Source organism: Blastomyces dermatitidis (genome assembly GCF_000003525.1).
Source record: "Blastomyces dermatitidis ER-3 genomic scaffold supercont1.1, whole genome shotgun sequence".
Classification (NCBI taxonomy): domain Eukaryota; kingdom Fungi; phylum Ascomycota; class Eurotiomycetes; order Onygenales; family Ajellomycetaceae; genus Blastomyces; species Blastomyces dermatitidis.
The window spans coordinates 2654527-2680530 of NW_025544774.1; the positions used below are offsets into that span (position 1 = coordinate 2654527).

At 33.4% G+C, this 26004-nt stretch overlaps 2 protein-coding genes across 2 annotated transcripts; one reads left to right on the forward strand and one right to left on the reverse strand.

Annotated features, from left to right (window-relative positions):
* Nucleotides 1-4831: 4831 nt before the first annotated feature.
* Nucleotides 4832-5257, reverse strand: BDCG_00355 (uncharacterized protein; the record flags this gene model as incomplete). The annotated part of the gene is made up of 1 exon (XM_045415870.1): nt 4832-5257. One exon carries the CDS (start codon nt 5255-5257, stop codon nt 4832-4834), a length of 426 nt encoding a protein of 141 aa, XP_045271717.1.
* A 3990-nt stretch (nt 5258-9247) lies between these two features.
* BDCG_16106 (uncharacterized protein) lies at nt 9248-9481 on the forward strand (the record flags this gene model as incomplete). Its single annotated transcript, XM_045425372.1, has 1 exon — nt 9248-9481. One exon carries the CDS (start codon nt 9248-9250, stop codon nt 9479-9481), a length of 234 nt encoding a protein of 77 aa, XP_045279126.1.
* Between the last annotated feature and the right edge of the window lie 16523 nt (nt 9482-26004).

Below are 26004 nucleotides of genomic sequence, written 5' to 3' on the forward strand. Positions count from 1 at the left end.
TATCAGTTAGAATCTCACATGGCATTCCATAGTTGACATAGATCTCATTGTATAGAAACTTCACTATCATCTTCTCTGTCACCTCTGGAACTGCTTTTGTGACTGGTCAGTCAGTAGTGTAATTAATAGCAGTGATTATTCATTGATTTCTATTTAATGTTCGCGGTAATATGTCTATGAGGTTCATCTCTCATTGTTTGAATGATTATATTGTACACTTTATCTGATATTGTACTTTCTCATATTCTAACTCTTTCTTAGATTCTTTCATGATCTGGCAATTCAGGCACTTGTGAGTGTATGTCTGAATGTCCTCAGCTATGCTTGGCCAGTATACTCTTGATTTAAGTACACTCATGAGTTCAGAGCTTTTTAAGTGGCTGAATTTCTTATGCATGTGAGTCACAAAGTCACATCTAAATGAAGATTCTAGATAGAGAGTTTCTGTGTATTCTAGATTGCAGTAAAGCACAACATTGTTTTCATTTTTCAATTTCTCTAGCTTAAAGTTCAGAAGTATCTCTTCTACTACTTTCATAAGACACTTATCATTCAACATCTTGTCATTATTATTATTATTATTATTCTTCAATTATAGATGTATACAGTCAGAGACTATGACATCTACCTGAGAACTTTTAGTTCTCAGAGTTTTTCCTATATCTGTAAAGTTAACTATTATACATTCATCAATTTCAGATATGCAAAATCAGAAAATTCCAGCTCAGAATACAAAAACTGTTTACAAATTACAGTGTTTTAACATCATCTCATACTTTGAAACCATTTGACAATATCATGACAAAGGAAAAGAGAATACAGTCTTAAAGATAGACACATTAAATAGATAGACAGAAAGAAATTGAAAGAAAAAGATAAAATAAAGAAAGACTGTAACAAAACAAATTATTAAAAGATAGTATATAGCTGTTTTAACAGACTATATCTAGTTAATTTCCTTCTCTTCATATTCAGATAATTCTGAATTTAGTCATTTTCTTGTAGCTGCTTGAGTTTCTGATAGAAAGTCTATTAAGTATTTAATTCCTGTCTCAGTTGAGAATAAGAATCTCATATTTAATTGATTTAGATCATACTTCTCTTTCAATCTGACTCTGAGACTATTGTATAATGCACAGTGCATTATAATATACTCAGAATTCTCATTTATATTACAGAATGAGCATTCTATTGAGTTAAATCTATCATCAAATCTTTGTATATAAGATTTGAAATAGCCATGTTCTAGTTTCAGCTGTATTATAGATGAGAATATTTTCTTTTTACATTTAATTGAACAAGATTTTCACTTGAGCTTTGTTTCAAATCTTGAATAATGTATACTCTTCTTTTGTTTCTGTCAGCTTTCATTTCACTTGTCTAAATAAGATTCTTTTATTTTTCTCTTTATAAAAGATCAGAACATAATTTTTTGAATAGATCTGCTTAATTCTGCACTCTTTTTTACAGCTGAATCAGCCAATTCATTGTCATGAATATTCATATAAGCAGGAACTCAGTGCAGATGAATTCTCAGCTTTGATATTCTTCTCTTTTGAATTTTTAAAACAGAGTTTAAGATCAGTTCAAGATTCATTTAATCATTATAAATCTGACTATTTCTAAGTCTTTTTAAAGCAGCTTGACTATCAGAGAATATTCATGTCTCTTTCAAACAATTTCCTCTTTTATGAGATTTTATTTTAATGAGTTTGAAAGCTTTCACTATTGCAAATAGTTCAGCATCAAAGTCTTCACATTCAGAGTCTAGATTTCAGAAATCTGAGATAAAATTGATATTATCTTCAGTATAAGCAATGCCTGTATCTAATCTATTCAAGTTCTCATTTTTTAAGTCATCTGAATAAATCAGAATAGAGTCTTTTATATTAATTATAGAAATTCTCTTTAAATACTGTTCATATTCTTTCTCTTTTGATAGTTCACTTATTTATAAATCTATAAGAGATTCAAGCTTTTCTCTTCAGAGAGATAACTTCTCATGATCAACTTTTTCAATATTTAAAGAAGAAAATTAATTTTTAATCAGAGAGCATAGTCTGTACAGTTGAGAAGATATTTTCTTTGAAGAATTATTTTCATTTCAATTAAGAAATCTATTTCAATTCAGTTCATTTCCAGAGTTAATTAATAAAAATGAAGAAGAGACTCTTTCTCTGATTATATAATTTGAGCTCATCTTTACAACTCTCAGAGCATAGTTTATACAGGTCTTTTCAAATCTAATAGTAGAAGAAGGAATTGAAGCTTCAATTTTCATTGCTTTAATAGAAGATGACTACAGGCGCTAGCCACCCGCAGAATGCATCTTAAACTAATTACATTTAACCCTCTATAATTAACTGATCACCGCGTCTGTTCTCTCAGACCAGTCACTAATTTCCAGGAGCATTAGTTAGTAACTGCCATCACTCACTTGATGATGTACACACCAAGCTTTCAGTTGCTGATCTCGGCCTCATTAGATGTTCATAGGTCTATCAATCAGCTGTCATAGCCTCACCCTGTGTTAGAGACTAATCATAGACTTGATGACTGCAGTTCTCCCTGTCAGTATTAGAGCTTGACAGTGAGCTTGCAGGCTCAAGCCTATCAGAGTGCTCTGTCTAGAGTCTAGATGCATGTCTAGACCTGCTAGTCAGATGATTTTCAAATTCATTCTCTGTATTTGAGAGAGAGCTAGGCTCTGATGACAGCCCTAGTTAGAGACTCACTTAAGTAGTGTATAATCACTACATTAGGCTTGACTCTATATTATCAGAACCTTGATGAGTGCACAGTAGAATAGTGAGATATTAGCACTCTATATCAGCTCTAATGAGTGTTCGCAGAATCTCACTTAACTAGTGACTTGACTTGCAGTAGGGAGTTCTACTCTGCATCAAGCCTTACTAATTAGGCTCAGCCTCTATTACATGAGGGCTTTCATGGGTAAGAAGTGGCAGGTGCTAGCGGTGGGATTCGAACCCACACACCTCTAATGTATGCAGCCTTGATTACCAGTCTTATCAACTGAGTCACGCTGGCAACATCTTGTCATTCTTCAAGTGAGAGATTATGATGTTCACTTATTCTGATTCCTTATATTCTCTCAGTGTGTTTAATACAAACATCTCTTATATCTGATTCACAGAACTCTTACTCATGAAATCAGATCTGTGACTGATTGTATCAGATATTATAATATCTGATCTCTTTCAGTATTTGATATGAAGATTATACACTTAAAACTTCAAGATTCAACATATTAAGCATTTGAAAGATTTTGTTGTTAATTGTAAATAGACAAGGCTTTTGTGATTCATAATCACTGTTATTGTATATCTGTTATTAATATATCTATCTCACAATGTCAGTGTGTGCTTAATTACTAGCAATTTCTTTTCATGCACTGAGTAATTAAGCTCAGTATCTGATAGTTTTCTATCATCATACACTATCAGATGCAGCTTGCTGTTCTTACTCATCTGTAGAAGAGCATCTTCAATAGCTCATTCAGATATGTCTATCTCAATGTAGAAAGATTTATCACAATCTGATTAAATAAGTACTGAGAATATTATTACACATTCTCTCAGTGTGAGAAAAGCCTCTTCACATGCAGTATCTCAGATGATTGAATAAAACTTCTTCTTTCACAGATTTGCATTTATTTCTCTTAAGAGATCTGAGAGTGATGTAGATATTCATGTGAAATTCTTGATGAATCTGCAGTAGTATGAGATCAACTCAAGAAACTGTCATATATAGTGTACATTTCTCAGTCATAGTTAATTCACTATGATATTCAATTTCTCTGAGATGAGATGTATATAGTCATTACTCACTACATGTTCTACAAACTTCAACTCTTTCATTTCAAATACATACTTGATTGATTTGACATAGAGCTTATACTCTGTTAGAGTTATAAGCACTTTATCAAGATGCTTCAGATATTCATTATATGAGTTTGAAAAGACTAGAATGTTATTGAGATATATAAGATATGAGGTTTCATTCTGTTTATAAAGAATCATATTCATCATCATTTGAAAGATGACAGGTGCATTTGTCAGATTAAATGACATTATCAGAAATTCAAACTTCTCTTATTATATATTAAATGCAGTTCACAGAACTGACAGTTTATCTACACAGATCTGTCAGTATTCTGAGAGAAGATTAATCTTTGATAGATATCAGGTGTTTTCAACTGTATTCAACTGTTGTTGAATCTGTGACAGTGAATATTCATTCTTGATTATAAGCTTATTAAGTGCTCAGTAATTAATACACATTCATCATTTCTCACCTGTCTTTTTCATGAATAGAACTGAAAAGTCTCACACACTTGATGAGAGTTGTATGAGATCACATTCTAGAAGGTTGATGATCTGACACTTCTGTTCTTTGAGATGTATTTGTGACAGAGAGTACACATTCTGATTGACTGGTTTTGCATCCTCTGTGTCAATCTCATGTATGAATTCTTATTCTGGCAGTAATTCTGGTGAAAGATCTGTTCAGAAGACCTTCTCATACTTCTTCAGAAGCTTCTTCATACACTTGTTCTCCTGCATATTCTTTATCTTGGTTTTCTTCACTTTCAGGTCCTGTATGACATACAGAATACTTTCAGATGAGGTCTTGTGAATCATTCTCTTTGCTTATTGATGTGTAAGCAGATTTAATCCTTCTATATCAGAGACATGAAATGTCCTTCTCATATCAGTTGATAGAATCATATGAATCATTTTCTTCCTATCAGTCAACTGTATATAACATGTACATCATTGAATCTCATCAAGAACTTCATTAAAAGATGTTTTTAATTATAGTATTTTATCCACCGCTCCACCACGAAATCGCTCGATTTTTCGAATAAGAACCCGCCGATAGATCCATCGAAAAGCCCTCGATCATACGAGCATTTTGACCCCATCGCCGACCGCATACCCCGTGTGGTGGTGGAGTTATCCAGCCAAATGTGAACTGGACGTTGTTCAAAGCTCCTGTGTGGGATTATCCCCCGTTCTCCCCTACCACACCACAACCCCGGGCCAGAGTGCCATACAAATTGTAAGGTGAAGTGACCTAGCCATATGCACCAATCTTCTCGATTTTGGAAGATCCCCGACCTGTAGTTGTGGAGATATCCGAGGAGCGACCTCCGCGAAAACCCTGTCCATCTTTGATGTTCCAAAACACCAACGCCAAGTCTCACCCTCGTACCGCCCTTCCCAATCTGGCCCATCCCCGGCAGAAAAATACAAAAAGATACCTCAGTGATAATATCAAGTACATAATCAATGAACTCTTCTGAAGTGCAACCTCCACAGTCCGCCGCCAGTGTATCTAGACTTCAACACCAAGTCTCACCCCTGTACTACCCCTCTCAATCTGGCCCATCTTCAGCAGAACAATACAAAAAGATACCTTGGCAACAGTATTCAATACATAATCAGTGAATAATGAGTCAACAGCATATCAAGAACTATAAAATCAGTATATCTCAAGATCTGACTGAGCCTTTGATCCCTGCACAGTGAGATATATTAAATCTAGTTTTAATATCTCAATATTCAATAGATTCTGTAAGAGATTGAGAACAGCAACACTAGATTTCTATTGAATTTAAGAATTAACTCTATATTGATATAATCATTGACAAAGTCTTCTATTTTGAGATATAAATAACCAGTTCCTCTACATCCCACTGATAATATTTATATTATTATATAGAAATAGACTTATATTCTCTATAATATCAAGACTCTGAAGAGAGAAAGTCTTGATAGAAGATATACAGTAGTGCATATCTTAGCAGTTTCTATCTCATTCTTCTACAGCAGTTAATGCAAAAAAAAAGATCTTAGAAATAGTTTTTTACTTCTCTTGAAAAAGTAAGGTGTTTTTCTCTGAGTTTTATACAATATTCTTACAAAGAATTAAAAACAGAGTTGTTTTCTGTCATAATTTCATATTCTTTTAAGTAAGAATTACTTTTTCAGTGACTGAAGAGCTTTCATTAATACTTAATTCTTTTTTACACTCTTTATTAACTGATTTGAGTTGCACACTTGTTGTGTGAGAAGAATTAAATAATTTAGAATAAATTGAATAGTTTTAATCAATTTCTCTGCAAAAAATTGATTTATTTTTTGTCAGTTTTTCTCTCAAAAACTGTCATATTATCTGATTTATTATCAATTGATATCATACTTTTTCTCACTGTATTTCAAGAAAGAGATTGTAAAGATTTTATTGATTTATCTTAAAAATCAATTTTAGTTTATTAGATTCTCTTCAAAAATCTAATCTAGTTACTGAACTAGTGTGAAAAAAATCAGATGTTTTATACACAAAAGTCTTTTATTCTTCTTTTGAAACAGTCTGATCAACTTTTCAATTGAAAACAGACTTAGAAATATCTCAATTGAAACAGTCTGATCAACTTTTCATTGAGTGAAAATAATGAGTTCAAAAATACACTCAGTTGATGTGGAAAAAGATGCTTTCTCAAATGCTATTTCTGAGATTGAAATTCTGAAGAGAAGAAAGAAAGAAGAAATAGAGAAACAATAAGTTCTTAAAATACAGAAACTTGAAAAAGTAAGCAAGATTCTTGAAAAGCAGTGTCTGAGTGAGATGAATAAAGAAGTTCTGTTAATTCTTTATACTCAGACTAGATAACTACAGAAGATGATCAAGTTCAAACTTGAAATCTCAAACACAGTTCAAAAAACCTTGAAAATTTCTAGTATAATCACTGACTCTTCATCTTACTCTTCTTCTTTCTTTCTTTCTACTTCTTCTTCTTCTTTGAATCAGAAGAAAACATATACTCAAGCAGCTGAATCTGCTGTCTCTAAATCTGCTATCTCAAAACCTGCTCAAAATCCTGAGAAAACTGAGAAGAATACTGCTCATGCCTCTATTCATAGAAAAGTAAAAAAGAAAATGTAAAAAGAGAAAAACTTTCAAATCTTCAGAAATAGAAGACTTATTCTCAAAGTCTCAAATCAGGACATTCTGTAAAGAAACAAGCTAAACTCAAATCTCATTTTCAGAATCAGAAATGAAATTAATCAGCAGTTCTTTTCTCAGTTGATAACTGATATTGAAGTTCAAAAATCAGTTATAGCTTTAATTAAGCTATCATTCTTTGAAAACTTCATCATTCTGACTACAATGCCTGAATTCAGTGCTGAATTTCTTATTCAGAATGAGAATCTCTGAAAGTCAGTAGTAGAATCTTTGCTAAACACAACTATTCTATCTGAAAGAGATGAAAAGTGAGATAAATTCATTCTTCATGATATTTCAGTTGAAATTTTTGACTGTGAAGAAGAAATGCTACTTCTTAAAAATGAATTGAAAGAATACAACTTTATTCAACTGAGAAAGAAGTCTGTATGACTAAACTCAATTGAGTTTAGATAAAGCAGGAGAAATGCCTCTGTTCTAGTATATATAAAAATACTTGAACAGTCAAAGATCTCTGAAGTAAGAGTAGCAGATTTGAAAATGAGAGTTCATGAATACAAAGACTCAAGAATGAATCTCAAAGCTCAAACACAGTGTTCAAACTGTCAAAGATATGAATACTTTGCAATCTCATGTTTTAGAGACTCAAAATATGCATTCTGTGCCAGAGATCACAAAACTAGTGAGTATAAATGTGAAACATGCTTAAAAAGAGATGAAATTTGTCAATATACTCTGCTTAAGTGCTCTAATTGTAAAGAAAAACATGCATCTAGCTTAAAAGAATGTATATTTGCTTCTAGAACTCAAAAGAACTGAAGAAAAGATGAAGCTCAAAGTTAATCTAGAACTGAAGAGAAGAGTCAAGTCAGTAAACTCATAACTGCAAGCTTAAAAAGAAGAAACTCTCAATTATCTAAGTCTTCAAACTTCAATTCTTCAGTGAAATGTAAACAGAATTTGAATTCTTAAACTTCTGTTAAGATTAGAGAATTGAGAAATGACTCTGATGATAAACTAGATATAATACAAGCAGTTGAGATTTCTACTTTTCAGAACAGTTATAATCTACTATCTGATAATAGTAATTAGATTCTACTCTACTCTCTTTTAGTATAAATATATAATAAAAACAATAAAAAAAGTTTAAAAACTCTTCAAAAATCACATTTATTTAAAATAATGTGAATAGAAACTCAAATTGTATTTATTCTTGTCTTTAAATTGCATTTGAATAAAAAGTTAATTTTATACTGCTTCAGGAGCTGAATTTTGATGCTGAGTAAAAATATGTCATTTCTCATTCAAGCTACTTGTAGCGTACGCCGCTACGTAGGGTCAGATATAAGGGTAAAAACTTGTCTTATTCTCTTAAAGATGGGAGATGGGCGTACGCCCTTATATATACAGTGATTGTTCTATAGAGATTAGCTCTTGTAGAAGGGGTGATTGCCTATGAAGAGAAGGACAGAGGCTCTGTAGAGAAGGAGCAGATGCTCTCATAGAAGAAGTGATTGCATATGAAGAAAAGAATGAAGGCTCTGTAGAGAAGGAGTGAAAGCTCTCATAGAAGAAGTGATCACATATGAAGGAAAGAACAGAGAGAGAAGGTAGAAGTGAAAGCTTCAGAAAACAGCAAGGGATGAAGTGAAAGCTAGAGCTGAATAGAGGATTGACTTGAATAGAGAGTGGAAGCACGCCACAGTCTCTCTATCTGAAAGAATGTGTTCATGAAGAAGAAAAAAATGACATTGAAAAAAGATGGCAGATATCACAGGTGCTAGGCTCAAAGAAGTGAATATTGTTCAGAAGTGCTAGTCTGTTTACATATACTGCAGATATCATAGAAAAGAGAAGACTGAGTGATAGAATCACTTATTCATACAAAGAATGATCAGATGTAAGAATTGTTTATCTCTATAAAGAATGAAAGATGTAAGAATGACTTGAAAAGAAATGATAAGAAAGAGACAGAAGTTCTTTAATCTAAAAACAGCTGTAAGAAAAGAAAGGGATTGTAAAGAAATCACAAGAAGCTTGAATGAGAAAGAGTTCTTTGATAAGATAGATGAGAATGAAAGTTTCATTGTAGTGAGAAGAAGATTCTGTGAGTGATAGAGATTGATATAGATGAATGATTGCATCAATATATATATCATGATCACTTTCTCCTTATTCTTCTCTTATTTCTCACACATCTCACTAAAATTTAACATAGTGAAATTAGTGAAAATCATGACATATGAAAGATTAGATCATGGAAATGATGAGCCTCAAGAAGAAGTTGACAGCTGTGAAGACAGGCGCAGCAAGCATGGTGAAAAAGGCCTTGATCTTAGAGAAATTGTTTCAGTTGTTAAGTCAGAAGAAGTGTGATACTCTTCTTCATATAAGTGATAGAGAAGAGGAGACGGGCGAGAAGACTGGTGAAGAGAGAATAGATGAGAATGAGGTGAAAGAAAATGATAAAGATGAAGAGTTAGGATTCTGAACAGATGAGCTTCTGACACTATCAACTTATCTTTTCATGTATGAAGTGGTCAAAGGCCAAGATAAAGAAAAGACAGTGATATCTCATTGTCACTCAGCTAGACTGCATGATGCCGCTGCAGAAGAGTCAACAGATGAATTGCATGATAGAAGCTTGAAGAGTCAAGAAGAGTCTAAGACTGTGATGCAAAAGCTTATAACACTGTTTACTCATTTGAAAAAGTTGTGATCATTCACACACCAGTTTTCAGAAGAAGATGTTGAGATGAATGAGAGAGGAGAGAGTCAGAAGACTGCTATGAGAGCAGCTGGTGATGAAGGGCTGTAAGTAGAACTGAAAGTGAAAGCTGAATGAGCAGATATGAATGCTGAAGAACTGTCACTGACAGAAGAGAACAAGAAGTGCTGAAGAGCTAGTTAAAAGCAATATGAAACTCTGAGTGATAATGTTTTGAAAAAGTCAGAGTGAAAGAAGAATGTTGAGAGTGATCAGGTGCCTTGGCTGTATGACACAGCATGTATGAGACATCTGCATTATAATGACAAGACTGACTTACACTTTCAGCAGAATGGCAAGCTCACTTGCCTGAGTATGTCAATCATGCAGGACTCAACTGTGAAGGGGCTTACAAATGCTATCTCAATCATTGAAAGACTCACAGAATGTAGTGAGGAGATGCCATTTATCAATCATGAATTTTTTATTTTATTCAGTCAGTGATTGATTAAAGATTTGAGACAGTTATCTGTCAAGTGAAAGTTGTGCTGATGAATGAATAATGATGAGCTAATCACTTCATGAACTGTTGATTCTAAGAATTCTGCTAATTGAGATGTTATTATTCTGCAGACCTGCAGAGAAATAGCTTCTGTGTTGTGTCAGTGTTGTGTGAAGAGTCAGGGGTGATTTGAGAAATGTATGGTCATCTCTGCAGATAATAAACAGACACAGCAAGGGCATGGCACTTGTGCTAACTATTAGTGAGAAAATAAGGGGTTCTGCTGCTCTTTAAATTGCTGTAGCTGATATGAACTCAGGTGAAATGTGAATAACTTGCTGTTTGAAGAGAGTGTGCCTGGATTTGAAAAGACTGTGGCTGAGGAGATGAATGTTGATGATATTATTAAGATCAGTGATACAGAGAAGAAGGATGATTTGACTATAGTTTCAATGAAGAAAATGTCTATGTCTTTCAAGTGCAAGGTATTGAGTCTGATTGCACTGAAACTCTTGAAATATGTTTGAATCAGTGAGTGAGGTATCTTGACATCTGTGAAGGTGAGTAATGAGATGAAGACAAGTCATTTGACCCCTGCTAAGATGATCAATGAGGCCAAGATGAGTGATATGTGATGATTGTTAATCCTGTCTTCTGAAGACTGCACAGTTGATTATAGAGCTCAAGATCTGAAGGTGCTGAGGTGGCTGCCTAATCTTGACAAGTATAATCTGAATGCTGTTCAGGCCGCATGAAAGGAACTGAATAAGATAGCTGAGTTCATTAATGTGGTTTCAGCTGCAGGGAATACTGTGACTAATAATTATTTCTTTAAGTTGCTCAGCAGGGTGTATTTCAGCAATCTTGTGAATGAGAGATTGTCAGTGAATGTTGTATTTTAAGACACATGTCTTGCTGAGCAGAAGGTCAAGCTGCAGGAAGAGCTTGAAGATAATTGATAAGAAGAGGTGAGATGAAATGATGAAAAGAATGAAAGATGATGATTTTCTTGTTTTCTTTATTTTCTCATTTGATAGCTAAAATTAGATTGTAATACATTTTCTTTCTTTCTTTCACTCTGTCTCTATTTTACTTTTCTTTCTATTGTTTACTCGGCTGACTGTAAGACTTCTTGATCATGAAGGCCTTGACCAGGTGCAGAGTGTCTTATGTGATGACTTTAAGAGGCTTTCAGATCAGGTCTTCATATTTCTTTCACTTAATCTGGAGATAAGTCTTGCTGTTCTCTGTGTGCTTTCTTATGATGTTTTCAACTTCAAATTGTGACTGATCATCAATAAGTACTGATTCTGATAATGAGTGCTTCATATCTGCTTCTGTTAATATGATTTTTTTCAGATAAATGATGAAGATTACTGAGTGCATTTGTCAACTGACTGACAGTTTCAATTGAAATATGACATCTGATACTTTCTAAAGGATGTGAAATGAGCCTATCTGTAAGAGTGATAGCTTGAATGTCTCTTTTAATATATAGCTCTTTTGGGCTTTTTGAGTGAGATTCAAGAAGACTCAATTGTCAACCTGAATAGTTGATTGAGAATGAGATTGATCAAAGAACTCAGTCATTCTAGCTTTTATCAGAGTGTATGAGTCAAGAATGTCTTGCTGCATTACATCTTATGTGATGATGAACTCAGCTACATCTAGCAGAGCTTTCTCATTGTTCAATGACAGTCATCTAGACTTTACACCTGTGAGCAATTTGAAGAGAGAGATCATTGCTGACTATACAGCTACTGAGTTTAACACTCTTTTCACTTGTTCAAGCAGAGTAGTTCAATTTGCTTCATATTCATCTATAAGAAGTGTTCACAATGTGACTTCAACTGTGAGATTGATTTACTTATTTTAACTGTTTGAGTGAGAATTGTAGACAGTTGTCATTCATGCCTTAATTCCCATGAGTTGAAGAACTGACTTTCAAAATTGTGATGTAAATTTGAAGTCTCTATCTGAAATAATTGTCAGTGAGGGCTGTCAGTGATAGATCATCTTCTTATAGAAGTCTTTCACTCATTGTGAAGCATCTCATCATTTCTGTCCTGTAATTAGAATTACTGCTTTCAAAAATTTGTCTGTGACTGTCAATATAGTGTCATGATTGTCACTCACAGGTAATTCTGTAATAAAATCAATTGAAAGAACTTTAAACAGCTGTTTTGAGAATGAGATGAGGTGTAATTTGCCCTCTGATGAGTGATTCAGTGATTTGACTAGTTGATAATTGAGGTATCATAATAGATGGTCCAGGATTCTCTTTCAGGCATGGGAAAGGAAGAAGAACTGATGAATAAGATTTTTCATTCAATGAAGGCCAGGGTGACCTGCTGTGTTATAGCACATATGAATGATGTCTCACACCAGTAATTTGAGAATACAGAGATGTGATTCTTTGAAGAACAATAGCTTGTCTCACACTGTAAATAACTGGTATCACTCTTTCTGACTGATCTTGTGAAAGACCTTTCTCAATGCTGAGTTACAGGGAATATCTCAGTGTAGTTGCTTTTTGAATTTGTCAGTGAGCTCTATCACTGTAGTTGAAACTATACATATCTTCACTGAAGATGTATCTGTCATTGATCTATCTGTCTGATTAATGATGGTCTGATGAATTTTTTTCTGCTCTTCAGAGGAAATCTCTTCTGAATCATTATCTAGACAGCACAACCTGAATAGAGTGTCAGTATTAGTATGTGCAGTGCTCTTATGATAGCAGATTATCATCTGTGAGAGATATGAGCTTAGAACTAAGGCTCAATTTGTCAGTTGATTGCTATGATGACCTATTGCCAGCAACTGAAAAGCAGACATAAGAGTGATATAATCTGTGACAACTGTAAACTCACTGTTTAAATACTGTGATAATTTCCACAGAGCTCATATAAGTTCAAGACACTTCAATTCAGTTACTCAGTAGTGCTTTTCAGTCACACTCAATTGATAAGAGAGAAATAGAACAGATCTTTCAATGTTATTCATTCTGACTTGATGTAGAGCTACTCTAATATCTCTTTGCTTGCTGGTGTTCACATACAATATGAAGGGATATTTAAAGTTGGGATATGCCCAGGTGAGGGTGTTCATCAAGGCTTGCTTTACCATGTCAAATGAATGTCTGGCTTTCACAAGCAGAGTGTGAAACTGCAGTGAGTTCTCAAATCTCATCAACTTGATCTTAGCTGCATATGATACTCTTTTCTGGCCTGTTTTTGAACTGTTATACAGTAACTTGATCTTGAGAGTCTCTAATGCTTTCATCTGATCTGTATAAAAACTGACAAAATTGTGATAATAATTGAAGAGGCTGATGATTCCTTCTAGTTCTCTGAGTATTATAGAGAAGACTAGATTAGTAATAGCAGCTACTTTCTCTTCTTGAGTAGATATGTCTAGTCAGCTGACATGGTGACTCAGCAAATGCACTGAGAAGTACATGAAATGACATTTAGTTAATGACATTGTTATTTCAGATGTCTCAAGAGCTGTGAAGACTTGCTGTATATGATGAAGATATTCATTCAGTGAGTGAGAGAAGATGATGATATTGTCTATATAGACTAATGTGAATTGTCATAGAAATTTTGCTAGAATCTTCTTTATACACTGTTGAAAGAACTCAGATGAGGTTATCAATCTCATTGTGACAACTATAAAACATTCAAGACCTCAGTGCAGAGTCATGAATGTGGTTTTGAAATAATCACTCTGTTCAATTGCTTGTTGAAAGAAGCCTTGATGAATATTCATGAATGAGAATACTGTAGAACTGCTGAGTGATTGCAACACATCTTATTATGTTGATAGAGAGTATGCATTGAGAAGTAAGTGTGTATTTACTTTTTACAAATCAATCATCACTCTTGGCTTTTCTCTAAGTCAGATCACAAAGATGGGTGAAGCAATGAGATTTCTGTCTCTGAGAAGAACATATTTGATTCTTCTATCTTGTAGAAGCAGGTTCAGGATCTGATCAGTGACTTTGCAATCTCTTTGAGACAGAGAATAGAGTCTCTGTTTCAGGCCAGAAAAGTTGCTCTCATCAATGAACTGCAGTGACATCTTAACATCATCTGAAAATAAGCCTAGGCTGGAGCTAAATAGTTTGTGGTGTCAGTCAATGATTACTTGAATGACTGCTTGATCTTCTGCTGCTCAGTGATCTGATATGTCTGCTTGAACTCACTTAATGAGAGTGTCTGCTGTGGGAATTTGAAGCAGATTATTCTGGTCTTCTGCATTCATCAAATGTAATTCAATGTATGAGATAGGAAACAGAGGGTCTTCTCAGTCAGAATGATGAATGATGTCAGCATTAGTGATATAAATGGCAATCTTCTTTCACTGCTGAGGTGGCTGTGAGTTTGACAGGTGTCTACCCGCGCGGATAGTGTCTCTGATGATCTTGATGTTTATGGAATATCTTCTGTGAAATGTAACAAGTTCACTGTGAACATTGATAGTTGCTTTTGTCAATGATAATACATCATTAGCTATGATTATATTGTATCTGAGATATTGCACTAAGTGGAATTTGTCTTCAACAATGAAAAGAGAATTGTCATCTGCTCTCAAGATAAGGTCTGTTATTATGAATAGATTTGATTCATCAGCTTCTGAGCCAACTCCTTGAATGTTCACATGTCAATCATGTGGCATAGGGGTTGATTGACAATGAGAGAAGAATAGGTTTGCTATTATTGCATTGATAAGTGATATATCTGTGCCTGTATTCATGCAAACAGAGAGATCGCCTTGTGATGTAATAACAGAAATGGTGAGAAAGATGTAAGACAAATACTGTAGTCTGCTAATGTATTCTTGATCACTTATAGGGATATCATGCGCCACAACTGCATATATGTCAGTATTAAAGATATTCTGATAATCATCTGAGAAAATGTCTGTAGACAAGATAAGCCTCTCAGTGTCTGTCTCACTGATTATTTTTCTGACTCACTGTTGAAATCTAGACTGAGATCTAGATTCAGCAGCTCATTGTCATCTTCTCTGATACTCTTCAGTTCAACTTGATTTATCAAATGATTGCTGTTCTTCTCTTTTTTGAGGCAGTGATTGATGTAATGAGAGCCTCTGCAGATGTAGCACTCTGCTGCAGGCATCAGCGGTCTTCCTCCTTCTATTGTACATCAAATCAGCAACTTACTCATTGTGAGAGCACTTGTGAGAATCACTGCTGTCTCTGCAGTAGATATAGACAGCTTTGTAGCTTCTGTCTGCTTAGACAGAGAGGTGTGATACAGGCAGCAGTCATTATTCTGTTTAAAATGTCTGGAACTATACATGTAGTCAGTGAATTGAGTCTTCTGATCAGTTCAGGTGTGTCAGATGGCTGACTCATTGTCTCTAATTTGTTATCAGAAGTTATTCAATTGTTCAGTGAGAATGAGCAGTGTAATCAAGAAAAGATTGAACTCTAAACCCTCTCACAAGAGTCTTTTTATCATAACAGAGTCAGAGATTGCAGTGACTTGCAGTAAGTTAATCTTTCATAAGATGTATAATACCAGAGACAGTTTATCTGACTTCTCAAAGAAAAAATGCAGAGTCTGAGCTTTCATTCAAGCTTCTTCTTCTGATAGCTGGAACTCGTGTTTTAACTCATCAACAGTGATAGAGAGAGAGGTGTTCATATCCTTTCTCATTTTGATAGACAGACTGTTATGCTATTTCAACGCCTGACTCTTCAGGCATAGGGAAAATATGTGAAGAACCGCATTGTCTCTCTCCTGCATGATGATGAATTTCAAGTGACTGACAAATGTCATTATATCTGTTTTCACTGAGTTGAATAGCATGATGTTGTCAGCCTGTAATCTCACTGATCTATCATCACTTCATGCAGATGAATAGGGTTCACTATCAAGCAGAAGATCAAGATTGTTATAAGCAGATGCCTGGTCTCTGTGCATCTGATTTCTCTCTGAGTCATAAGTAAAACACACAGTGTTGACTTTTCTGAGGAAATTAATCCTGTCTCTTATTAGATTATGACAGTGTATTCTGTCTTCAGCATCATGCAGTCTCTGTGAAATTGCTGATGTTTGTCAGATTCTAGAAGATGATTCAAAGTCTTTCTCAAAGAAGACATCTAATTGCTGTGCAGACTTATTGAGAGAATTGTCAGCTCTGACATCTGTTCTGTTAATCTGGGCTGAATGATTCATCTGCTGATAACAGTTCAGCTCCTGTCTTTGAGTGATGAGCACAGCTTTCTCAGTGTGAAAGCTATTTCACACTTTCATCAATCTGCTTCTTCTGTCTGTCAATTGTTTGAGATTCTCTTGAAGTTTGCTGACATATTTGTCAATGAGAGTGATATACTCATTCAACTGCTTCTTCTGCTGATCAAGCTGATGTTCATATTCATTGAGCTCACTCTCTTGTTAAGCCAGTTGAGCTTCTAGCTGTTCTAACTTCTTGATTGTATCTAGTATTGCTGCTTCATCAGAAGGAGTGTGATTCTGATGATTGAATTCATGAAAGCTTGAGGCTATTGAATCTCTCTTCTTAGTATTCTTTGTGATGTCTGTGCAGAAGACCTGCAATCAGAGATCAATGACATTCTTTCATTTCACTACTGAAGCAGAGTTAAGGGTCATTTTTATGTTATTGTAATATCTAGCTGATACACTCACAAGGATGTCTTCTGCTTTGATACAATTATACAGCATCACTTGACTTTTGACACTCTTATACTATCTGTCTATGTTCTGCCAGACTTTCACAATCATAATAGCATGCTTTTCAGTCATTGCTTGTGAGTAAGTTCATCCTGAGTCAGGTTCATCAGTGAATCCTCAGATGAGTTGTTTGATTCTGCTAGTAAGCTCATTCAGTTCAGCAGAAGAAAGTGACTGATGAGAGCTGCTTTGAGTGATTCATTCATCCTGCTTCATTATCATGACAGAGCTGATGAAGTTGTATAAGAATGCAAAGATGAGTTTACTGTGACTGTGATCATATTCTAGATCAATCACTAGTGCTATGACATTCTGAAGTGGAAGATGCTCAAATGATCATTAGTCAGACCTATCATCAGCTGTAGTGTTAAATGAGATAGATTCAAATGACTGCAGGTCAGATCAATCACTAGCTGCAGCATTGAAAGAAGATAGAGTAACTAATCAGACTGATTATCAGCTAGTCAATTCTCAGTGTCTGCAGCCTGGTTCAATCATCAGTGCTATATATATTGAGAGTGAAGCAGAAGTTAAAGAGGCTAGGAGAACTTGATTCTTAACAAGACATGCTATCAAATTGTAGTGTACACTGCTATGTAGGATCAGATATAAGGGTAAAAACTTGTCTTATTCTCTTAAAGATAGGAGATGGGTGTACACTCTTATATATACAGTGATTGTTCTATAGAGATTAGCTCTTGTAGAAGAGGTGATTGTCTATGAAGAGAAGAACAGAGACTCTGTAGAGAAGAAGTGAACACTCTCATAGAAGAAGTGATTGCATATGAAGGAAAGAATGAAGGCTCTGTAGAGAAGGAGTGAAAGCTCTCATAGAAGAAGTGATCGCATATGAAGAGAAGGGCAGAGGGAGAAGGTAGAAGTGAAAGCTTCAGAAAACAGCAAGGAATGGAGCGGAAGCTAGAGCTGGATAGAGGATTGACTTGAATAGGGGGCGGAAGCACGCCACACTACTACTGCTTTTTATCTCAAAAGTCTGAGATAAAGTCAAGAGTAGTGATCTATGAAAGAAAGAGATTAAGATATCAATTTAATCTAAGATTTGATATTATGTCTGACCCTGATATTCTGATGAGTGATATTATAGATAAAGAAAATGAGTTTGATATTATACAGCTCATAAATATCTATAATGAAAAGTTATTAAAGAAAAATAATAATATCTGAACAATTGATAGAGAATTTCTGAATATAACTTTATCAAGAAACTCTATAATTATAGAAGATTTTAATACACATCATCTCTGATGAAATTCAGAATGTAAGAGAGTAATGAGAGCTGATAATCTGATTGAATAAATCTTTAAGTATTTAATAGATTTGATTAATAAGTCTGATCAATAAACATTCTTTAGAAAAGGTATGAAACAGAAGTCTATTATAGATCTAACATTCATGTCACAAAATCTAATGAAAAGAGAACTTGTAAACTAGTTTATTGATTCAAATGAGACATCAGAATCAGGTCATGAGATTATTCAATTTAATATTGAACTGAGTGAAAAACAAATGAGTGAAAATCCTCTTCTCTTCAATCAGTATAACTTTGAAAAAGCTGATTGAAAAGCAGTTGAAGAAAGTATAAAACTGTTAAAATCTGAAAGACAGAATGAGCTATATTGAAATTCTGGTCAAGATATCTCAAATGAAATGCTTGAGAATAGAGTGAAGCTTATTACATCTATTATTCTAATAAGTATTAGAGATAATATTTTAAAAAGAAAATCTTCTGAGTATTCAAAATCTTGATAAAATGAGAATATCTCATCTAAAAGAAAAGAATTAGCTACTGCTAGAAGAGATTGAAAGAATGATGTAATATCTGATAAAGAGTTCAAAGCTGTCAGAAATGAATATTTTTCAGATATTAAAAGAGCTAAAACAGACTGCTGAAATAAATTTCTTAAAAAAGTATAAGAGAAGGAAGTTTTTAAAGCTTTTAACTATACTAAAACAAGAAGTGTAGCAAAACTTTCAGCTCTAGAATATGATTTTCAGAATGAATCATATACAGCAAACTCTTTTGAGAAAAAATGTCAAGCTTTTATGAGAATTCTCTTTCAGAACTTATCAGATTCAGATTCAGATTCAGAGAAAGAGAATATATTACTTCTTAACTATATTGATGAAAATGACTGAGAATGGCCTGATCTTACACAAGATGAATTGAAGTCAGCTATCTTCTCAAGTTCTGTTAAAACTGCTGCAGATCCTGATTCAATTAATCACTTGATTATTCAAAATACATATTCCTACTTAAAGAATGAATATTTTGAGCTCTTTTTCAATCTCTTGAAAAATGAATATCATTCTGAATACTGGAGAGAAGCCACTGAAGTGATTCTTGCAAAATCTAATAGAAAAACTTCAATTTCTAAGTTATATAGAGTAATATCTCTATTGAACTGCCTAGGAAAGGTTTTAGAAAAGATAATAGCTACTCAACTATCTTTTATAAGCTCTATAGATGATTCTCTTTTATTCAGTGAATAAATGAGAGATAGAAAACAGTGTTCTACAATTGACACTGTTCTCTCAGTTGTTCATAATATTCAAATAGCAAAGCATGAGAGTCTGGTCTCAACTGCAGTTTTTATTGATATAAAAGAAGCATTTGATCATGTTTCAAAGTCAAAGTTAATTCAGACATTGAAGATATTAAAACTGTCACTTTCTCTAATAAAATGAGTTAACTGTTTTATGTCTAAAAGAATTATACAACTCTTCTTTGATGAAATGAAACAAGATAAGACTGAGATAAAAATAGAAGTACTACAGAAGTCTTCAATCTCACTCATTTTATTTGCAATATACACTGCATATCTATTCAAAAATAGAAATATGAGAATAGTGCAATCTCCGAGTTATGTGGATGATATTGGTCTAGTTGTAACGTGGCGGAACCGAAGCGGTGGCTAGTCGGCGGCGTCACGTAGGAGTAGTTGTTTGGGAAGCCGTATGAGTGGGCTTGACTATCTTGCTTGAATAGCGAGCTCGTAGGCTACAAGGTTATTGCGAGGATATCACAGATATGGTACTTAGTATACTAAGAAGATTGTATGGGGCATGCAGTAACTCTCGTATATATTCCAGTAGGAGAAAAAGACGAATCGCTGGCTTCTTTGATGGGGAGCCAGCATCTAGCTATTCTATATAGACAATGGGCGGATACCCTCCTCCCATCCCACGAGCGAGGATAGCCGGAGCGATACCTCAGCGGCGCCTCATTGCCAAGGAAGAGTAATCTGCTGACCTCGTATAGAAGCGGGGTTCTCATACCCATCAATCGGATCTTCCTATGATACATCCGCATGATGTCATAGGGTGGTTGGAAACCGGTTCGGACGGCCTGCGGGATGGATGGAATCATCCGCATGGAAGCGATGGGCCGTGTGGAACCGCAACGGGGCCTTGGCGCGGCCGGGAGCGTGACACTAGTCTACAGCTCAAAAACTATCAAAGAGAATTTGAAAGTAATTGAAGAAGCTGCAAAGGAAATCTTTGTTAGAGCAGATATCAATCAAATTCAATTTGATATGAATAAAACTGAGTTAATTCATTTCTTTCCTAGATTCAATAAGAAAGAACTATCTCTAACTCTTTTAAATAGAGAGATTAAACCCAGTGTAAATGTCAAATGATTAGAAGTATGATTAAACTCCAAGTTGAATTTTAAATATCACATTCAACAAAGAACTGTCAAGGCAGAAAGACTATTGAATAATATAATCAGACTATCAAATACAGAGAGAAGTCTATTCTTAGACTGGCTGCTGAGATCATGAATTTCACATTTAATTTCATTTGATCTGATCTCATACATTTCTTGATGTGAATCCCGCTGGGACTAATCATTAAATAAACATGCAAAGTGACTATATATCAGATCTCAAAATGAAATCATGACTTGAAAAAAATGAGAAAGTTGTTCTATTTGATTTCATTTAGTCCCATTCTTGACATAAAGTTACTATTTTTAGACATTTTAAGGTTTTTTTAGACTATTTTTAATTTTTTAAAAAGTAACACTTTTTGATAACACTCAAATGAGATTTAAAGTCATTTAAAGCAATAAAAATAATTTAAATTGAGAAGTAGAAATCATGGTTTCATTTGAAAAATGTGATAAGAGTAGACAGTAAGTCTCACTGAGACAGTATAAGACTACTCTCTAATGTTAGAACTGTGTAATGAAATCTGTTGAATTGACAATGAGACTATCAAAAATTCTGGTCCTGGTCTCAGACACGGTCACACGGTCAGTCTATCTATTCTTTCAGGCTATGAGACAGTTATATATAGCCTGTATTACATCAGTAGCTGATTATGAAGTTCAAGTTTGATGGAATAATCAAGGGAATTTCACTGAACTCTTTCAAAGTCTGTAAAACAGAGTCTTGAGAAGAATTCTGAGAGTATTCAAATCATCTTCTATTAAAGTAATGGAAATTGAAGCTTCAATTCCTTCTTCTGCTATTAGATTTGAAAAGGCCTGTATAAACTATGCTCTGAGAGTTGTAAAGATGAGCTCAAATCATATAATCAGAGAAAGAGTCTCTTCTTCATTTTCATCAATTAACTCTGAAAATGAACTGAATTGAAATAGATTTCTTGATTGAAATGAAAATAATTCTTTAAAGAAAATGCCTTCTCAACTGTACAGACTATGCTCTCTGATTAAAAATCAATTTTCTTCTTTAAATATTGAAAAAGTTGATCATGAGAAGTTATCTCTCTGGAGAAAAAAGCTTGAATCTCTTATAGACTTATAAATAAGTGAACTATCAAAAGAGAAAGAATATGAACAGTATTTGAAGAGAATTTCTATAATTAATATAAAAGACTCTATTCTGATTTATTCAGATGACTCAAAAAATGAGAACTTGAATAGATTAGGCACAGGCATTGCTTATACTGAAGATAATATTAATTTTATCTCAGATTTCTGGAATCTAGGCTCTGAATGTGAAGTCTTTGATGCTGAACTATTTGCAATAGTGAAAGCTTTCAAACTCATTGAAATAAAATCTTATAAAAGAGGAAATTGTTTGAAAGAGATATGAATATTCTCTGATAGTCAAGCTGCTTTAAAAAGACTTAGAAATAGTCAGATTCATAATGATCAAATGAATCTTGAACTGATCTTAAACTCTGTTTTAAAAATTCAAAAGAGAAGAATATCAAAGCTGAGAATTCATCTGCACTGAGTTCCTGCTTATATGAATATTCATGGCAATGAATTGGCTGATTCAGCTGTAAAAAAGAGTGCAGAATTAAGCAGATCTATTCAAAAAATTATGTCCTGGTCTTTTATAAAGAGAAAAATAAAAGAATCTTGTTTAGACAAGTGAAATGAAAGCTGGCAGAAACAAAAGAAGAGTATACATTATTCAAGATTTGAAACAAAACCCAAGTGGAAATCTTGTTCAATTAAATATAAAAAGAAAATATTCTCATCTGTAATACAGCTGAAACTAGAACATGACTATTTCAAATCTTATATACAAAGATTTGATGATAGATTTGACTCAATAGAATGCTCATTCTGCAACATAAATGAGAATTCTGAGTATATTATAATACACTGTGCATTATACAATAGTCTCAGAGTCAGATTGAAAGAGAAGTATAATTTAAATCAATTAAATATGAGATTCTTATTCTCAACTGAGACAGGAATTAAATACTTAATAGACTTTCTATCAGAAACTCAAGCAGCTATAAGAAAATGACTAAATTCAGAATTATCTGAATATGAAGAGGAGAAAATCAATCAGATATAGTCTGTTAAAACAGCTATACACTCTCTTTTAATAATTTGTTTTATTATAGTCTCTCTTTACTTTATCTTTTTCTGTATCTTTTTCTTTCAATTTCTTTCTATCTATCTATTTAATGTGTCTATCTTTGAGACTGTGTTCTTTCTCTCTTTTCTTTTGTCATGATATTGTCAAATGGTTTCAAAGTATCAAAAGATGTTAAAACACTGCAATTTGTAAACAGTTTTTGTATTCTGAGCTGGAATTTTCTGATTTTGCATATCTGAAATTGATGAATATACAATAGTTAACTTTACAGACATAGAAAAAACCCTGAGAACTAAAGCTCTCAGGTAGATATCATAGTCTCTGACTGCATACATCTATAATTAAAGAATAATAATAATAATAATAATAATGACTTCACTTTTTCATGTAGAAACACAGCAGATCTTAAGACTTGTTGAAATTTCATTAACTGTCTGTCTGTGAGTTCATATTCAATCTGATAATATAATCACATCTGACTTAGTCAGCTGATTGCAGCATCATCTTTTCAGTCATCATTGAAGCTTAATAACTTCAGCAGATCTTCTGACTTAATATATTTCATACTCAGATTCTCATTCTATGCAGCAGTCTTCAATGATGTGTACACTTCTGAAGAGATTGTAAATGATTGTGATGAGATCTTCAGATTCAGTATAGTCATCTGTCTGTATAAACATTCAATCTTCTGCTACAGGTCTAAGATCTGATTTTCTCTATTCTTATTAATAATGATAATTGCATCAGTGAAGCTCTTCATAGTGAATACTTAATCTGCAGTAAATGTCAATTGTTATTTAACTTTCATCTCAGCCTGCTACTGTGTACACAAGGTCTCAATCTTATTTAGAATTCTTATATGTGTATGAAGCTTCAATTTCAGTTCAGCAGTCTCAGTTACTTTTCTTACTGCTTTAAGTAAATTCTCTGAAAGATTCTACATATCTTTCAGTTCAGGTAGCAGAGAAGAGTGTTATTTATATCAGCTAGAGAAGATATTTATTTCAGTGATTTCTGATTAATTATACAATGTCTATTATTATATCACTTGTATTATTCTATTACTATATTATTATATGATTTCTGTTATTATTATATGACTTCAGTGATGATCACCTCTTTCTTTTATTCTTCTTTTGAGTAGAGAGTGAACTTCTTTGAATCTGGTTCATCACTCTCATTCTCTTTCTCACATCTTATCTGTTTGCATCTCATACATGGTATTCATCTGAGTGTGAGGTTTTCTCTCAATAAGTGAAGCAGTATCAATTGAATGCTCTTCTGCTTATCACTCTTTATATACTATCTTTTGAGGCATTTCTAGAACTACACTGACATGATAACTACAAATTACTTTGTAGACAGAATTATCACACTCTGAAGAAGCCTGCACTTCTCACTGATTTTTAGACATGCTATCAGATGTGATTCAAAGATTGCTTAAGCCAGTGTATGATTACAGGTGTACACCGGCTTCTTATATATTGTAATATTGTACACTAAATTAATTAGCAGCCGCTATGGCCTCTTTACACTCATACATGTATGCTAGTAGTTCAGAAGCGGCCGCGTTATTATCCGACGGTCGTACGTTCTTCCGAATCACATATCAGCAATTCATTGCATCAGCATTAATCACAGTAATAACAATAACAGTAGCAGCATCAATCACAGTAATAACAACAGCAGCAGCATCAATCACAGTAATAATAACAATAGCAGCAGCATTAAAATGGCAAGTAACACTCTCAAGCATACTCATGCCACTGCTGCAAAGGCTCAAGAGAAGAAAGTAAGCAGTCATCTGAATACTCTGATAAAGCAGTCTGATAAATGAACAATGTGTGAGCACTGTATTAAGTATATTTTTCTCTGTCATTTAAATGCTGCTTATAATAAGATGAAGAGAAGCTCAAAGCCTTGTATAAATTACAATTATAAGAAAAAGAGATATATAATTATCTCTGAAGAATTAAAAGATTAAGTTAATAATCTGATCTGAATTCATAACTTTTATCTTTCTATATTAGATAATTTCAAGAAAATAATAAAAAAGACTATATTGAAATTGATAAAGAATCTTTTAAAATAGATTAAGAAAGTCAAAACTCACTAACAGAAAGTGAAAACTTAATATATAAAGAGTGTTACTATTGCTCTGAAAGCTCTGAATATTATTATCAGTACTGCTGAAAAAGTTAAAATTGAGATTAAGAAGATCAAGTTAAATATTAAAAGAGTGAAATTAAAAATTGAAAAGAAAAAAGTTACTGCAGAAAAGAAGAAAATCATAATTAAAAAGATAAAACTTAATATTGAAACTATCAAGCTTGAAGTGTATTATAAGCTTTTGAGAATGATAGTCAGCTATATTAAAGAATAAAAATCAGCAATGAAAAATCTTATAAATTTAATAAATAATATTAATACTGAAGCTAGCTATATTATCATTGAGATATATGAAATAATGAAGCATATTCAGAGACTTGTAAATTATCTTAATAAGAATTCAGTTACAGTCAGTGACAGTAGTAACAGTAATAAGAAATTTAATAATAGTAATAATTCTCTTCTCACTCTTCTTACTGATATCTCTGTTACTACTGTTGATTCTTCTCTCTCTTTCTTCTTCAATCTTCTGACTTCAGTTGATTCTCTGACTATAAGCAGTACTGAAACTCTCAATATTCTCAGTGAAAAAGTAAGTTAGAATCAGTGAAATAATTCTCAGATTTATATAGAAGTTAATAATGATATAGATAAATAAATACACAGCTCTCAATTTCTCTGAAATTCTCTCTCTTAAATGATAAATAATCATTGATACTGACTCTTTATAAACTTTAACATCAATTCACAAGTTCTCTGAAATAAATGTTAATGTGGATATGACAGGAAATGATGATAATAATATAGAGATGATTTGAAGAATCTGGAAGAAATTACAGAGAGACATGACAGATTTTCAATAGAGAATAATTTCAGTAAATGAGATGTTTTTTAGAATTAGTGATTATGTAGATAGAAATCAGTGATATTATCAATACAATGATGATTTTGTTCTGTTCATAACTCATTTACAGTGATTCCACGGCTAATCCACCATTATATTATATTTTACAGTTCGGCGACGGTGTCGGCGACTGGCACGGCGGAACAACCATAACCCGGTCGTATAATAAGCCTACGTTTTTCCGGTAAGGATTCTCCACCTGTCCCAGTCGGGAAATCGATCTTGAGCTTCATACTGGC